Source organism: Ahaetulla prasina, chromosome 7 (genome assembly GCF_028640845.1).
Source record: "Ahaetulla prasina isolate Xishuangbanna chromosome 7, ASM2864084v1, whole genome shotgun sequence".
Taxonomy (NCBI): Eukaryota; Metazoa; Chordata; class Lepidosauria; order Squamata; family Colubridae; genus Ahaetulla; species Ahaetulla prasina.
This window is the reverse complement of record NC_080545.1, coordinates 82,133,893-82,150,450: the sequence shown is the minus strand read 5'-3', so window position 1 is coordinate 82,150,450 and position 16,558 is coordinate 82,133,893. Positions and strand designations below refer to the sequence as shown.

Here is a 16,558-nt window from a genome sequence, read left to right as displayed (position 1 = left end):
CAGAACATTGTACATCTTAAGAAGGTACTTGGCTGATACCTAGGACTCTGGCAGCAACCCATATCAACCATTAGCAGCAGTCAGTGGTATTTGTGATGCATTTTTGAATGTTCAATTGGCTGAGTTTCATATTTAATGAATAAAGTAGATGATGATGACGACGACGATGATGATGACTGGCACTGATGGTTGATACGGAAGGCTGGCAGCAACTGGTTTCAACCATCAGTGCCAGTCAACAATATTTGTGATACACTCGTAAATGTTCAGTTGACTGTTTTGTTCATGTTTAAGGAACAAAAGTATAATAACAACCACCACAACAACATCATCATCATCAGGATCCAAAAGGTATTTTATAAGGAATCTCAGAACAGGAAAGCCCTCTTCAAACCCAAGCTAATATTTTGCATATCCTCACTATTAAACTGAAATGTGATTTAGCCTCTTTTTTAGAGTTACTCCAACCACCATTTTTAAAAAGTCCTAATTGTACTGGAGAATTGTATGAAAGCTATTTTATAGTTGATTGAAATCCTAAATTCACTTATGCTATGGCAAAATTTTGCTACTGAGTGACAACAATTTTCCATGAGAAGGTCACCATCCATGGGCAGAATGACCCTTGGTAACCTTGCTTACATTCTAAAAATTGTTGACTTATGTGTGGGATCTTGGCTGCTCTCTGAGGTTGATGGTTTTCCTGCAGACATTTGATTACCATACTAGGTAACATCATCAGTGCTAGTAGGGAGTGGGGTTTGCTCTCATTTTATATACTAGTACAGTGATGACTAACCTTTTTGCCGTCACATGCCAAATGTGGGGGAGTGCGGGAGGGTCACATGCATGCATGCCCACACCCATAATTCAATGTGCCCAACCCCCCCGCACATGCGTACGCAACCCCCCCCCCCGGCGTTCCCCCTGTTTTTAACACATGATGGCATGGTGGGCCCAGTAGGCTCATTTTTTGCTCTCCCCAGGCTCCAGAGTCCCACCAGAAGTTGGCAAATAGGCTGTTTCCGGACTCCAGAGGGCCTCCAAGGGGGAGGCCTTTTTCACCCTCCCCAGGCTCCTAGAAAGCCTCTGGAGCCTGCAAAGAGCGAAATATGGACCTTCCCCCCATTCCCAAGGCCCTCCGGAGGCCAGAATCAGCCTGTTCCACAACTTCCAGTGAGCTCAGAAGGCCTGAAAATCAGCTGGTGGCACACGCATGAGCTGAGCTAGGGCAATGCTCATGTGCCCATCGATATGGCTCCGTGTGCCACCTGTGGCACGCATGCCATAGGTTCGCCATCACGGTACTAGTGGCTTGCTCTATCAATGTTGGTGGGCGTGGTCTTGGTGGTTCCTTAATTGGGGTATTGTTTACTATTAGCTTGTTTGGTAATTCGTTAATTGGGTATTGTTTGCTTCTTGTTCGTGTAATGTTAATCTTGGTGTTAATTTCTGCTTATTAACTGGTGAGGAGATATTTTGGTCTTTTTGTTTACTTTTTGTGGCTTTTTGATTGTCTCTTTTGAACGGCGTATTCAATATACTCTTTTGAATATTTTAATACATTTCATTATACATTATATTTTATTTATCTAATTGGATTTTTGGTCGATAACTGAAATAAAGTTTTTATTTGCTTTGCTCTGACTTGGTTGGTGGATCAGTCCACACATCCACACACTGACTGGGTTCAAAAATAAGCCAAATAAAACTAAACAAGCGAAAATATTGTGATGTTGAAGCCTAGACAATATCTTTGCATTACAAATGGCTTCTTAATATAGCAATTAAGTAACCCAAAGAAATAGTGATAAGGAGCATTAATTTTATTTATTTATTCATTTATTCAGACTATGCAGCTGCCCAGTCATGTATGACTGGCTCACAAAATAAAAAATAAAAAGATAAAAAGAAAGAGGCATATCTCACAGTTTAGCAAAAGATAATAAAGGTGGCTTCCTTGACATCCTGTCCTAATGCCTGAAGCCATCCTAATTTTTGTGAGGTATATTGTTCCATAGGGCAGGTGGTAATATTCAGGCAGTAAACCATTTTCATTTTTCAGTTTATATTAAAAATACTTAAAAAAATTTATATCAAAAATCTTAATCTAAAATTTGATGCCCTAAAATTGTCCCCCTAATGTAAATTTTAGATTATGATTTTCTAATAATGGAAGTAATGGCACACGATAAAAGGAAAATCTCTGTGTTTCAAAATGGTAATTAAGAGGCAGCAAGTTCATGCATCTTAAGGCACTTTCTCTACTGTTCAAAACACAAATCTATCTCAATGAACTTTTCCATTAGTCCTGAAGCAGGCAAGCTCCCTAAAGGTGTGCTTTCAACTTTGGCAATTTTGAGATGTGTGGACTTCAACTCTCTGATATCCCACCTGGATCTACCCAATTTTGGTCCAGGCCGTCCTGAAGCTGAACGATTTTGTCGTATAGATAACCACTAAACTCCTCAGCACGTCCCTGCAACGGGTCATCCCGCTCCCCCTGTTGAAGGAGAGAGCGAGTTACCTGAAACAGGGCGGCCGGGCGGTTATCTGCCGACGCAATGAGGGAGGAGACGTAGCAACGTCTCAGTTGACTTGAGAATTCTGGGAGTTGAAGTCCGACATCTCAAAATTGCTAAGGCTGAAAAACATTGCCCCTCCTCTCAAAAAAAAAAAAGGGTTTTACAAATCTGCTGGCTCTCTCGGTGCATAAATCTATCTACTTATGCATCTACCTCAAGGTGGAGTATGTTAAGATTACCCATCCAAAATCGCTCTATCCTCCTAGTTATGAGCCGTGGTGGCGCACTTGTTAGAATGCAGTACTGCAGGCTACTTCTGCTAACTGCCGGCTGTCTGCAATTTGGCAGATCAAATCTCACCAGGCTCAAGGTTGGACTCAGCCTTCCATCCTTTCGAGGTGGGTAAAATGAGGAACCAGATTGTTGGGAACAATAGGCTGACTCTGCAAACCACTTACAGAGGGCTGTAAAAGCACTGTGAAGCCATCTATAAGTCTAAGTGCTATTGCTAAAGCAGCCAATGCATTCTTAGAACTTTCTTTGGTGTTAAATGTCTAGAGAACCATAGTTTTCTTGACATCCCCTCTGCCTCTTTCAAGCCTTTCTGGGAAACTAGATCTTCCCTCCTCTTATACTGTAATTGGCAAGGAAACTTCAAGGCTCTAAGTAGCTTCAAGGCTTTTCCTTCAATGATTAATGGCATCTCTCATAGTTTACTGGCCACAAGGGCTAAAGGTCATGTGTCTTACAGACCAATATCTCTGGATAGATGCTCTTCCCAATTACCTTGATGTGTCATACAATTCCTAAAGCACTTATCATTCCAGATGTCTGGGTGTTGGCTTAGGTCGCTACCAAGTGCTCAATGATATTGAGGATGGAAGTGTAGAGCAGAAGATGCAACTGAACAAAATATGATTGATGGCCTTTGCCCACTTGCATTTAAACCTCGGAACAAGCCCATCAGGCCAAAAGCTCTTGTCCACAAGATCTCACGATGTGGGCTTTAACTTGTCCCTGGGCCCTGTGTGAGTCAGTCTTATGTTCTCCTTCAGTTAACACTGTCTGGGGTAACTTCAAACTGTGTAAAATGTGTTGGGTCTTGCCTCTCATTACCCTAGTAAAGGTAAAGGTTCCCCTTGCACATACGTGCTAGTCGTTCCCGACTCTAGGGGGCGGTGCTCATCTTCGTTTCAAAGCCGAAGACCCAGCCCTGTCTGAAGATGTCTCCATGGTCATGTGGCCGGCATGACTAAATGCCAAAGGTGCATGGAACACTGTTACCTTCTCACCAAAGGTGGTCCTATTTTTCTACTTGCATTTTTTATGTGCTTTCGAACTGCTAGGTTGGCAGAAGCTGGGACAAGTGACAGGAGCTCACCCAGGGGTGAAATGTAAAATTTGTTACTATCGGTTCTGTGTATGTGGCTTGATGTGGGGGTGGAAATGTGACTGGGTGGGCATGGCCAACTTTTTTTTTTACTTTAAAAAGCATTTTTTCTACAACCTTTTCGGCTGAAGAGGTGTAAAAAAATGCTTTTAAAAACCTCTGATGATCAGGCAACTCAGCTGGGATCGCCAGAGGAGCCTTTTAAAAGCTTTTTTTTACAGCCTCTTCGGCTGAAGAGATCATAGAAAAAATCCTTTGAAAGGGTTCTGACGATCCCAGCTGAGTTGCCTGATCGCCAGAACCATTTAAAAGCTTTTTTTAACAACCTCTTCGGCCAAAGAGGATATAGAAAAAATCCTTTGAAAAGGTTCTGACAATCCCAGCTGATCCGCGCAATCATCAGAGGCTTTTTTTTTTACTTTTAAAAGCATTTTTTTGGCCAAAGAAAAAATGCTTTTAAAAGTAAAAAAAAACCTGTGATGATCGCGCAGCTCAGCTGGGCATGCAGGGGGGAGGGGGAGCAGGGATTTTTGCTACCGGTTCTTCAAACCACCCGCCTCCATCTCTACCGGATTGGGCGATCTGGTCCGAACCGGGAGCATTTCACCCCTGAGCTCACCCCATTACAGGGCACTAGGGATTCGAACTGCTGAACTGCTGACTTTTCGATCGACAAGCTCAGCAACTTAGCCACTGAGCCACTGCGTCCCTCATTACCCTAGAGCAGAAGGAAATGCTGGTAACTTTAAGATCTGTGAACATCAACTCCCAGAATTCTCCTGGCTGGGGAATCCTGATATAAAGTCCATGCGTCTTAAAGTTGCCAAGGTTAGGAAACTCTGCCCTAGAGAGGACCCAGATAACTACTGTGACTTCAGACAGTGGTATTAGAAGCAGGATGGGGGGGGGTAGCATCAAGATGGTCCACCCTCATTGAGTTTTATGTGAAGCACTTCAATGCATTAGTGAGGAAATTCATAAACTAATAGAAGAAAGAGAGTAAGCCAGTATGGAGGAGAACCTGGGCTTTATAAGGTCCTGTACTATGACTCCTAGCAGCCCTAGGCAACAAAGCTAGTAGTGAGTCCTACTAAGTTTTGTAGCCCTGCAGGTTCATCCTGCAATAATTAAAAAGCAAGTCAGTAGCAAACTTCACATGCTAATCCCCATAAGAAGCTCAGGACCAAATACTCACCCTCAGAAGTTTTGCCCCATCCACTCACAACGCAGAGTGTTCCAGCTTCAAATACATCTTCCTTGTGGGGAAGACAGATTGGCTGTACTTCATAGCCTAAGAGAGGGAATATACACCCGGTAATTTTAAATCAATGTTTTTTTCTTTTGATGAACACCCACGAATTTCACAGGGAAGATTTCATTTCTACATTTTTGTTGCCAAAGAATAGCTCAGCGGTACATCAATGACACATGCATAATATTCCAGATTTGATCTTCAGGTTTTTTTCCCCCTCCCCTTTTAAAAAGAATCCAATAAGAAATCAAAAATGTGTTCCTAGTTCCAGAGAATAGTTTGACTCTACAACAGCGGTGAAATCTGAACCGGTTTACTACCAGTTTGTTACCTGCACATGCATGCTGCGCACCACACACCACACATGCGCAGTGCACGCCAAACGGAGGCATGAGGTAAGTAGAACAGCATGCGGGGGGAGTGATCAGCTGTGGCGCGCGATCTTTTTTTTTACTTTTTTTTACTTTTGGCCGAAGAGGTTGTAAAAAAATGCTTTTAAAAGTAAAAAAAGGCTCTGACGATCACATGGCTCAGCTGGGCATGGGCGGGGGAGGCAGGGACTTTTGCTACCAGTTCTCCGAACCACCCGCCACCATTGCTACTGGATTGGCCGATCTAGTCCAAATCGGGAGCATTTCACCCCTGCTCTACAAAGTCTCTCACTCCTATCCCCATCCCTTAACTCCTTTAAGTACCTTTGCAAAAAAAAAAAATCTTGGCCACACCCCTTCTAGTGATGTCATAGACTCTTCCCAAAGTTTGGAGGTTGAGTTACAGCCTTCCTCTCTCTCAAGCATTCCCCATTTTTGGCACACATTCCCACCATTTTCTTTAATAGTGCTTCAGTCCTCTTCTTACCATATTGTACCTGATGTTTCAAATACAGCAGTGCTATATCTGAAGCCATATACCCAAATTTGTTGAAGTCAGGATGGACAACAATTTCAGAGACTGGGACGCTCTGTTCTTCTTCATCCCCACTGCCAAGATCAAACTCACCAACAGTCACAATCAGGTTCTTCACAACTTTTCTAAAAAAAGAGTGGAAAGAATTATTATTCAGCCGGTTGACTCTATCATGAAGTATACATCCAATGCAGTAAAACCAAACTTATGATTCCTTGAATCTACACAGGAGAAAAATTCCCCAAACTTTGCAGAGTTGATACCAAGCAAATTCTAGGAAATTGTTTTTTTTTATCATCAGCTCTCATGGGCTTAAAAGGTAAAGGTAAAGGTTCCCCTTGAACATACGTGCTAGTCGTTGCCGACTCTAGAGGGCAGTGCTCATCTCCGTTTCCAAGCCGAAGAGCCAGCGCTGTCCGAAGACGTCTCTGTGGTCATGTGTCCGGCATGACTCAATGCCAAAGGCGCACGGAATGCTGTTACCTTCCCACCAAGGTGGTCCCTATTTTTTCTACTTGCATTTTTACATGCTTTCGAAACTGCTAGGTTGGCAGAAGCTGGGACAAGTAACAGGAGCTCACCCCGTTACACGGCAGCACTAGGGATTCGAACCGCCGAGCTGCCAACCTTTCGATCGACAAGTTCAACGTCCTAGCCCCTGAGCCACCACATCATGGGCTTACAACAGCCTTTTTCACCTGTTGGATTTGCAACTCCCAGAATTTCTAGCCAGAATCCCAGAATTCCAAGGTTTCCTTCTTAGAAACTGGAATTCACAACTCCCCTGTGAAACACCTGGACAGAATCACTTTAATGTGAGAAGCATGCAGTAAAGGTAAAGGTAAAAGGTAAAGGTTTCCCTGTCTAGTTGTGTCCAACTCTAGGGCACAATGTTCATCTCTGTTTCTTAGCTGAGTGTTGTCCAAAGACATTTCCTTGGCTCATGTGGCCAGCATGGCTATACGCCAAAGGCACATATGCTGTTACCTTCCCACCAAAGTGATACCTACTTATCTACTCACATTTGCATCCTTTCGAATTTTTAGTTGGGCAGGAGACAAGTCACCTTCAGTATTTAAAGAATCTGTATGATCTCTCCATACAACTGGACAAAATCAAAGATTCAACAAAGACACAAACGTCAATAATGCCTGTTCAGTGGGAGAACTGGAAATGTTGCGGCAAGACTGGTTGGAAAATAGCAGGCTCCAATGAGCCTTGCGAAAATCCAGCCAGATAAACCGCTGTTGGGGGGGGGTGTCTTTGGACTGGATCCATCTTGAAGGAACAGTGAAGGAGGAGAGGCATCTTGGATGACCAAGAGGAACAGGCAACTTCCTCAGAGGTCAGAGGAAACTCTTTGATCTGGTGATGGTGGCAGCGGCCATTACGACCGTCATGAAGCTGAGGCAACCGGAATAAGATTTGTGCAGGTGAGGTATTTTGGACGGAGTGTGGATACAGGGTGAGTGATTGGCCAACTCACAGGTAAAAAAGAAGTATTTTTAAAAATTTTCAAAAGAAGTCCTGGCGAGGAAATAGCAGCTAATTGGTGTTGGGAAATGTTAATGAAGGGAAAAGAACAAAATATAAGTTAAAGCACTAAAGCCCAGAACTCAGCTTGATATTTGGCTTGGAAATTGGATCTGGAGATATTAAAATTATTATAAGAAAAAGAAACCCAAAAGAAAATAGTTTCTGAACAAGATTGGACATAATCTTAAAAGTTTTGAACTTTGAAGGAACAAAGAAAAATTTAAAATAGAAAAGCCTTGTAAAGGAAATTTTTCAGTTGGATTTGAAATTGGATTTTAAACTGGAATTTGGGATATATAAAATTAAGAAGAGAAGAAACTTGAAAAAGGTTTGATAAGCGGAGTTAATACACAAATTGGATATTTTGTGACTTTATTGATTTGAAAATTGTGGATTGGAGAGACACATCTGCTGGTGGAAAAAAAGCACTACAATGAACAATTTGAAATCTGGAAAAAATTACAGTGACCTTGAGCTACAAGAGCCATGAGAAGTTTGAAGGAGGATTTGTTTTCTTTTAAGCTGTTTGATCTTGACAACCAAAGGAGGTGGAAAATAATAAAATTAAATTGGAGTTAAAAACAAACCAGAATGTCAAAATGTGGCAGGAACTAATTGAGATGGTTAAAATGATGCATGAATCATTTAATCTTGATAGAAAATAAGAAATTGTGTCAGAACATATTCAATTGGATAAAGAGGCTAAGAACAAGAAGGTTTAGGTTTAGGTTTATTTAATTTCTATACCGCCCTTCTCCCAAAGGACTCAGGGCGGTTTACAGCCAGGATAAAACAACAAAATACAAAAATTAAGAACAAATTTAAAAACAAATATTCGAATTTGGCTAGAAACTGTAAAATCCAATAAGAACCCCATTTAAAACCCATTAGGCCAGTCCTGCACGATGGAATAAAAACGTTTTCAGCTCGTGTCAAAAGGTCCGGAGATCGGGAAGTTGACGGATCCCTGGTGGTAGCTCGTTCCAGAGGGTTGGAGCCCCCACAGAGAAGGCCCTCCCCCTGGGGGTTGCCAGCCGACATTGTCTAGCCGACGGCACCCTGAGGAGACCCTCCCTATGGGAGTGCACTGGTTGATGGGTGGCTATCGGTGGCAGTAGGCGGTCCCATAAATAACCCGGCCCTATGCCATGGAGCGCTTTAAAGGTGGTAACCAACACCTTGAATTGCACTCGGAAGACCACTGGAAGCCAGTGCAGCCTACGCACAAGAGGTGTTATATGGGAGCCACGTGTCGCTCCCTCTATCACCCGCGCGGCTGCATTCTGCACCAGTTGGAGCCTCCAGGTGCTCTTCAAGGGGAGCCCCATGTAGAGAGGGTTGCAGTAGTCCAGGCGGGAAGTGACGAGGGCATGAGTGACTGTGCACAGGGAGTCCCGGTCTAAGTAGGGACGATATTTGGCGCAACAGGCAAACCTGATAAAAAGCTCCTCTGGCGACGGCCGTTGTATGATCTTCAAACGACAGCCGTACATCCAGAAGGACGCCCAGATTGCGGACCCTCTCTGTGGGGGCCAAGGGCTCACCACCCACAGTCAGCGATGAAGTCAGCTGATTATACCGGGATGCCGGCATCCACAGCCACTCGGTCTTGGATGGGTTGAGTCGGAGCCTGTTTTTCCCCATCCAGACCCGCACGGCCTCCAGGCACCGGGACATCACTTCAGCAGCTTCGTTGGGGTGGTTAGGGGTGGAAATGTACAGCTGCGTATCATCAGCGTACAGATGACACCGCACCCCAAAACCACGGATGATCTCACCCAGCGGCTTCATATAGATGTTGAACAGGAGAGGCGAGAGGACCGACCCCTGTGGCACCCCACATAAGAGGCGCCTCGTGGTCGATCTCTGCCCGCCTGCCAACACCGTCTGCGACCGGTCAGAAAGGAAGGAGGAGAACCACCGCAATACGGTGCCCCCCACTCCTAACCCCTCCAACTGCCGTAGCAAGATACCATGGTCGATGGTATCAAAAGCCGCTGAGAGATCTAATAGGACCAGGGCAGAGGAACAACCCCTGTCCCGGGTCCTCCAAAGATCATCCACCAATGCGACCAACGCCATCTCAGTGCTGTACCCAGGCCGGAAACCAGACTGGAACGGGTCCAGATAGACAGTGTCATCCAGGTACTGAGGGAGCTGATGCGCTACCACACTCTCGACAACCTTTGCCACAAAATGAAGGCTGGAGACTGGACGATAATTTGCTAAAACAGCTGGGTCCAGGGAGGGCTTCTTGAGGAGGGGTCTCACCAATGGTGGGATTCAAGTAATTTAACAACCAGTTCTCTGCCCTAATGAACAACCAGTTTGCCAACTGCTCAGAAAGTTAGCAACCGGTTCTCCCAAAGTGGTGCGAACTGGCTGAATCCCACCACTGGGTCTTACCACTGCCTCTTTCAAGGCGGTGGGGAAGACACCCTCCCTCAAAGAAGCGTTAACAATTCCCTGAAGCCAGCCTCGTGTAACCTCCTGTGTGGCCAGTACCAACCAGGAGGGACACGGGTCCAACAAACATGTGGTTGCATTCAGCCTCCTCAGTATCCTGTCCATGTCCTTGGGAGCCACAGTATCAAACTCCTCCCAGGTGACCACCTCAAGATCCACCTCCGTCATCCCGTCTGAATCTACCTAATCTGTGTCCAGCCCATCCCGGATCTGAGCGATTTTATCGTGCAGATATTGTCCAAAATTCTCAGCACAACCTTGCAAGGGGTCCTCCCTAGCTCCCTGGGTAAGAAGGGAGCGGGTCACCCTAAACAAGGCTGCTGGGCGATTATCTGCCGATGCAATAAGAAGCAAGAAAACAGTACTGAAGATAAAGACATTGATGATGAAAAATTAAATGATTACATTGGGAGTAACAATGAAAAAAAGGGAAGGGATAGGAGGAAACAACCTACAAAAAAGAAGCAAACTAAAGGAAGAAAAGGAAAGGGGAAAAGGCTAGAGGAAAAAAATTTTAATGATTACACTGGGATTAACAGTGGCAAAAATAGAGAGGATTGTTGCTGTTAGTTGCGAAGTTGTGTCCGACCCATCGCGACCCCATGGACAATGTTCCTCCAGGCCTTCCTGTCCTCTACCATCCTCTGGACTCCATTTAAACTCATGCCTACTGTTTCAGTGACTCCATCCAGCCACCTCATTCTGTCGTCCCTTTCTTCTTTTGCCCTCAATCTTTCCCAGCATTAGGCTCTTCTCCAGTGAGTCCTTCTTTCTCATTAGGTGGCCAAAGTATTTCAGTTTCATCTTCAGGATCTGGCCTTCTAAAGAGCAATCAGGGTTGATTTCCTCTAGAACTGACTTGTTTGTTCGCCTTGCAGTCCAAGGGACTCGCAGGAGTCTTCTCCAGCACCAGAGTTCAAAGGCCTCAATTCTTCGGCACTCAGCCTTTCTTATGGTCCAACCTTCACAGCCATACATTGCAACTGGGAAAACCATAGCCTTATATGTAGATATATATATAGATATATATATATAGGATGAAGCAAAAGAGAAAAGAAAAGGGGAAAGGATTAGGCACAAAAAAGTTTAATGATTACACTGAGTTCAACAGTGGGGAAATAAGAAAAGTGAGACGAGAAAAGGGGAATAGATCAGATGGAAACTTAGGGCAAACTAGATGAGTAAAGGATTTAAAAGTCAAAGGAAGGATACAGATGAAAAGACATAATAATTATAAAAAGAAAAAAAAAGAAAAATGAGAAAATGGGATAAAGGGAGGAAAATTTTAAGAGGTGAAAGGAAATAAGAAACAAATTGATGATAATTTACAAATGTGGTGATTTTGAGAAATATCTTGATAAATGGAAAAATAAGATAATGAAATGAAATAAGATTAAGATTGGAGGTTAGGGCGGATGGTAATATTGATTATAAATTAAATATTAAGTAGAGATGAAAAATTAAAAAAAGTGAATACTATGGCAGAAATTGAAATATATAAATTATATTTGGGAAGTACTTAGGTTATAAGCTGTAAATTTTAACTCGGTCAATACTCTATTCAGAAAAAAATGTACTGTTTATGTTTTTAAAAAAATAAAAACAATTTACAGAAAAATAATAATGTCTGTTCAGTGCTGGTCTTGACATTTTGACAGTTAGAAAATTTTTCCCAGTCTTGCTTATAAATTAGCTAATTATTGGAGGATCTTTTTGAATGCTTGAAATGCTTCTCTCCAGGTTTTTTTTATCCCGTTTGGATTAAGCTGCCATTTATGTGATAAATTAACAACTAACTAACCTACTGTCTCCTGATTGTTTATGTCTGCTCCCTCTTCCATTCCTTTCCCAGCCTCCCTGGGTTGGCTAGGGAATTCTGGGAACTGAAGTCCATAATCTCAAAGTTGCCCAAGTTAAAAAAATAATATTGCACTAACGCCACCTCCCTTCAGCCTTAGTTTTCATTTTGCCTGCCGATTCTACAAGCTTTTTGCATAATGCTACTCTGTAAGCTACCACCGTATCTCAGCAGGCCAGTAGCCAGGCATCTTCTTCAATTACTTTCGGTTCTCCAAGCAAGTTATATAAAGTATAGCTTACAGATCAAAATCTACGACGCAATGAGCTGCAGTGACCACCACATCATCACCAATCAAACTGCCACCGCAGAAATGAGAACGGCCTCGTTTGATGGAGACCTATTCAGTGGGGGAAAGGAAGATGGGAGAAGACAGATATCACAGCTAAAAAAAAAAGAGTTTCTGACTTTAAGTCAGGGATGAAATGTAAAATTTGTTACTACCGGTTCTGTGGGCGTGGCTTGGTGGGGGGAGTAATGTGACTGGGTGGGCGTGGCCAACTTTTTTTTTTTAACTTTTAAAAGCATTTTTTCTACAACCTCTTCGGCCGAAGAGGTTGTAAAAAAATGCTTTTAAAAGTCTGATAATCAGGCAACTCAGCTGGGATCACCAGAGGAGCCTTTTAAAAGCTTTTTTTTTAACAGCCTCTTCGGCCGAAGAGGTTGTAGATAAAATGTTTTGAAAATGTTCTGACAATCCCAGCTGAGTTGCCTGATCACCAGAACTCTTTAAAAGCTTTTTTTTACAGCCTCTTCAGACAAAGAGGTTGTAGAAAAAATGCTTTGAAAATGTTCTGACAATCCCAGCTGAGTCGTGCGATCATCAGAGGCTTTTTTTTTACTTTTAAAAGCATTTTTCAGCCAAAGAAAAAATGCTTTTAAAAGTAAAAAAAACCTCTGATGATTGCACGGCTCAGATGGGCATGCAGGGGGAAGGGGGGCAGGGATTTTTGCTACCAGTTCTCCGAACCACCCGCTGCCATTGCTATTGGATCGGGCGATCCAGTCCAAACCGGGAGCATTTCACCCCTGCTATAAGTGGTTTGTTATAAGGCAACCTGGCCAATTAGAAGTTTGATTAGACAGGAGAGTTGTGATCAGCAACCCAGGCAGGGGTGGGCTTCAAATATTTTAGCAAGGGGTTCTCTGCAAGGTTGCTGGGTGGGCATGGCCATGGTGGGCGTGGCCTAGTCGGCTTCCTGTACCATGGCAGGGTGGAGCATTTTTGCTTTCCCCGGGATCTGGAGGCTTTCCTCAAGCCTCCAGGAGGACAAAAACGGCCTCCCCAGACTCCAGAGGCTCTCTGGAGGCCGGAAACAGGTCCGTTTCCAGCGTTTCTGAACTTCTGGTAGGCCTACTTTTCACCTTCCCCGAGCCTCCATGCTTACCTGCATCTAAAATGGGCCATGTGGGGACTTCTGAGAGGGGCAGGGTGGGGCCAGCCAGGAATGGGATTTGGGGGTTCTCTGAACTGCACAGAATCTTAGCTAGAGATTCTCCTGACCCCCTGCAAACCCCCAGCAGCCCACCCCTGAGCCCAGGTTGGTCCTTGTATTCTAGGGAAATCAGCCTTAGAACTGAAACTATATAAATGAGTTTCTCTTCCCAAAGCATTATTAGAACCTCACTGGTATTTAATATATGTACAAATCATATATAAACTACAAAACATTTCCCTTGACCATTCTACTGTGAGGCTGGTAGATGCATTTTGGACATTCTTAGAGAACTTGCTGAGGAACATCTGCTACTTATGGTTTAGCTCTGCACTTAGCCCTTGTTTACCAACCACAACTGGGACCAACAACTCCGTCGCTAAGTGAAACTACAAGGGTGTTTATGATCTTACTTCAGCTTTTCTTTTGCTTTACAGACCTGTGAAGGTTGCAAAGTTGCCCTTTCATCACCATCATAGCTGCAAAACGGTCACTGTATGATACAATCGCTAAATGAGAACTATCTATAGAAGCTAATCTTTGTTCTGTTTTTTTTTTTTTAAAAAAAAAGATGACCTGCAGTTCTTGGGAATAGCAATAAGCAATTTAAAAAAAATAAAAATAAGCATAGATACCTGCCATGGTTGCCCTCCTGGCACAGACATTCTTCCTCCAATAATTCTTGAAAAGGACCCAAGTTGTAAGTCATCTTCCAGATCCATGAAGCGAAAGCCACATTTTCTTCCTTTGGAAGCAGAAGGGAAGGAAATCCATTTGAGGTTGTACTATTCTTGGAGTCATACATGAGACCCAACACTACCTTGTTCCAAGTTGTATTTGGATATTTCGTCCCAAAGGTGCTTTTCCAAGAGGCAACTGGACTTTCTGGTTTTTCTCTGAAGATGTTTTGCTTCTCATCCAAGAGTTCAACTCCAGAGTTGAAGAAGCTTGTTGGATGAGAAGCACTGCACACCAGAACAACTAGACACAAGAACAGTTTTTTCCCGAAGGCCATCACTCTGCTAAACAAATAATTCCCTCAACACTGTCAAACTATTTACTAAATCTGTACTACTATTAATCTTCTCATTGTTCCCATCACCAATCTCTTTCCACTTATGATTGTATGACTGTAACTTTGTTGCTGGTAATCCTTATGATTGATATTGATATTGATTGTTCCTGATTGCTTATTTGTACCCTATGCTTATCATTAAGTGTTGTATCATTAAGTGTTGTACCCTATGATTATCATTTGTGTTGTAAATATTGTACCTTGATGAAGGTATCTTTTCTTTTATGTACACTGAGAGCATATGCACCAAGACAAATTCCTTGTGTGTCCAGTCACACTTGGCCAATAAAAAAAAATTGTATTGTATTGTATTCTATTCAAAGAAAAACCAGAAAGCCCAGTTGCCTCTTGGAAAAGCACCTTTGGGACAACCATGACCTGGAGGACTGAGAATCTCCATAAACATTTGGATATTTTGAACAAGCATAAACCAATGCCCATATCTGTGTTCCGAAAGCCCTTGAATTCTGCAGAGCACTATTATGGTATTGGCTTAGCACATACCTGAGGTTTTCAAACCATGATTTATGATTGATTGGGAATTATGATTTGATTGGGAGCTGCCCAGAGTTGCTTGAAAGACGGACGGCTATATAAATGCTTTAAATAAATTACTAAAGGAACGGTTTCTGGCATGTAGCTTAGAATCCGGCTGTTGACTTGGAAAAAGAAAGAAAATTTGGTAGTGCTTGAAACATTCTAGTGAGCATCCTGTGGCGCCCCCGCCCCCCACCAGGCTTCATTTCAAGACCCAAGGACAATTTTAGCACTTCTTTACTGCTTTTTATTTGAATAAATAAATTTCCACAGCAGCAATGAAATGAACAACAAAACCAACCTTTGCTGGCTGCATGAGAAGCCAGCATCACATTCTGCAGCTGTACCACTTTGGGAGTGAGAAGCTACCCCTTTCTATTGAACATCATCTCCCAGATATTAGCTTGATCCCAACTCTACTGGATTTTTCTAAGATGATTAAGTCTTTGCTTTTCAGCAAGACTTTGAGATCTGATGTGTTGCATTTTGCTCTCCTGCAGGAGAACCATGTACAGTATGTAACTGGAATCTTCCTTAGTAATTACAGCATACAGAATAACAGAGTTAGAAGGGATCTTGGAGGTCTTCTAGTCCAACCCCTTGCTCAGGCAGAAAATTCTCTATAATTTCAGACAAATGTTGTCCAAACTTCCAGTTTTGGAACATTCATAACTTCTGGAGGCAAGTTTTTCCATTGATTAATTGTTCTGTCAGGAAATTTCTCCTTACTTCTAGGTTGCTTCTCTCCTTGATTAGTTTCCACCCATTGCTTCTTGTCCTGCCCTCAGGTGCTTTGGAGAATAGCTTGACTCCCTCTTCTTGGTGGCAACTCCTGAGATATTGGAACACTGCTATCATGTCTCCCCTAGTCCTTCTTTACATTAAACTAGATATACCCAATTCCAGTAACTGTTCTTTATATGTTTTAGCCTCCAGTCCCCTCATCATCTTTGTTGCTCTTCTTTGCACTCTTTCCAGAGTCGCAATATCTTTTTTATAATATGGTGACCAAAACTGGATGCAGTGTTCCAAGTGCAGCCTTACCAAAGCATTATAAGGTGGTATCAACCCTTCACATGATCTTGATTCTGTTCATGCAGCCTAGGACTTGCATTGGCTTTTCTGGAGGCTGCAGCACATTTCTGAACAATAGCCATCTTGTTCCATGTTAATCATTACTGCATTCAGGTCTCTAAGCCACCCAGAGTCAGTTTTGGATTGGAGCAACCTAGTATATACAGGTAGTCCTTGACTTATGACCACCATTGGGACCAGAATTTCCATTTGTTAAGCAAGGCAGTCTTTAAGTGAGTTACATTCAATTGTACACCTTTGTTTGCCACAGTTCTTAAATGAATCATTGCAGTTGTTAAGTGAATCAAGCTTTCCCCATTGACTTTGCTTGTCAGAAGCCAGATGGGAAGGTTGCAAATAGAGAAGAGATGCTCTGGGTCATCCACAACCATTGTAAATACATGTTGGTTGCTAAGCACTCAAGTTTTCACCATGTGAACCGTGGGGCCTGGTCATACATCAGTTATTTCAGTGCTCCTGTAACTTTGCACAGTCATTAAACA

General features: G+C 43.0%; 1 protein-coding gene across 1 annotated transcript in view; it reads right to left on the bottom strand.

The window, feature by feature from the left end:
- OVCH1 (ovochymase 1) overlaps nucleotides 1-16,558 on the bottom strand; it is a 73,190-nt gene that overhangs the window by 52,050 nt on the left and 4,582 nt on the right. Inside the window, exons 3-6 of the mRNA XM_058191684.1 lie at nucleotides 14,005-14,154; nucleotides 12,176-12,273; nucleotides 6,026-6,198; nucleotides 5,111-5,206 (exon numbers count right to left, since the gene is read on the bottom strand). Of these exons, the coding sequence (XP_058047667.1) occupies nucleotides 5,111-5,206; nucleotides 6,026-6,198; nucleotides 12,176-12,273; nucleotides 14,005-14,154 (517 nt within the window). The remainder of the gene's footprint in view (nucleotides 1-5,110; nucleotides 5,207-6,025; nucleotides 6,199-12,175; nucleotides 12,274-14,004; nucleotides 14,155-16,558) is intronic.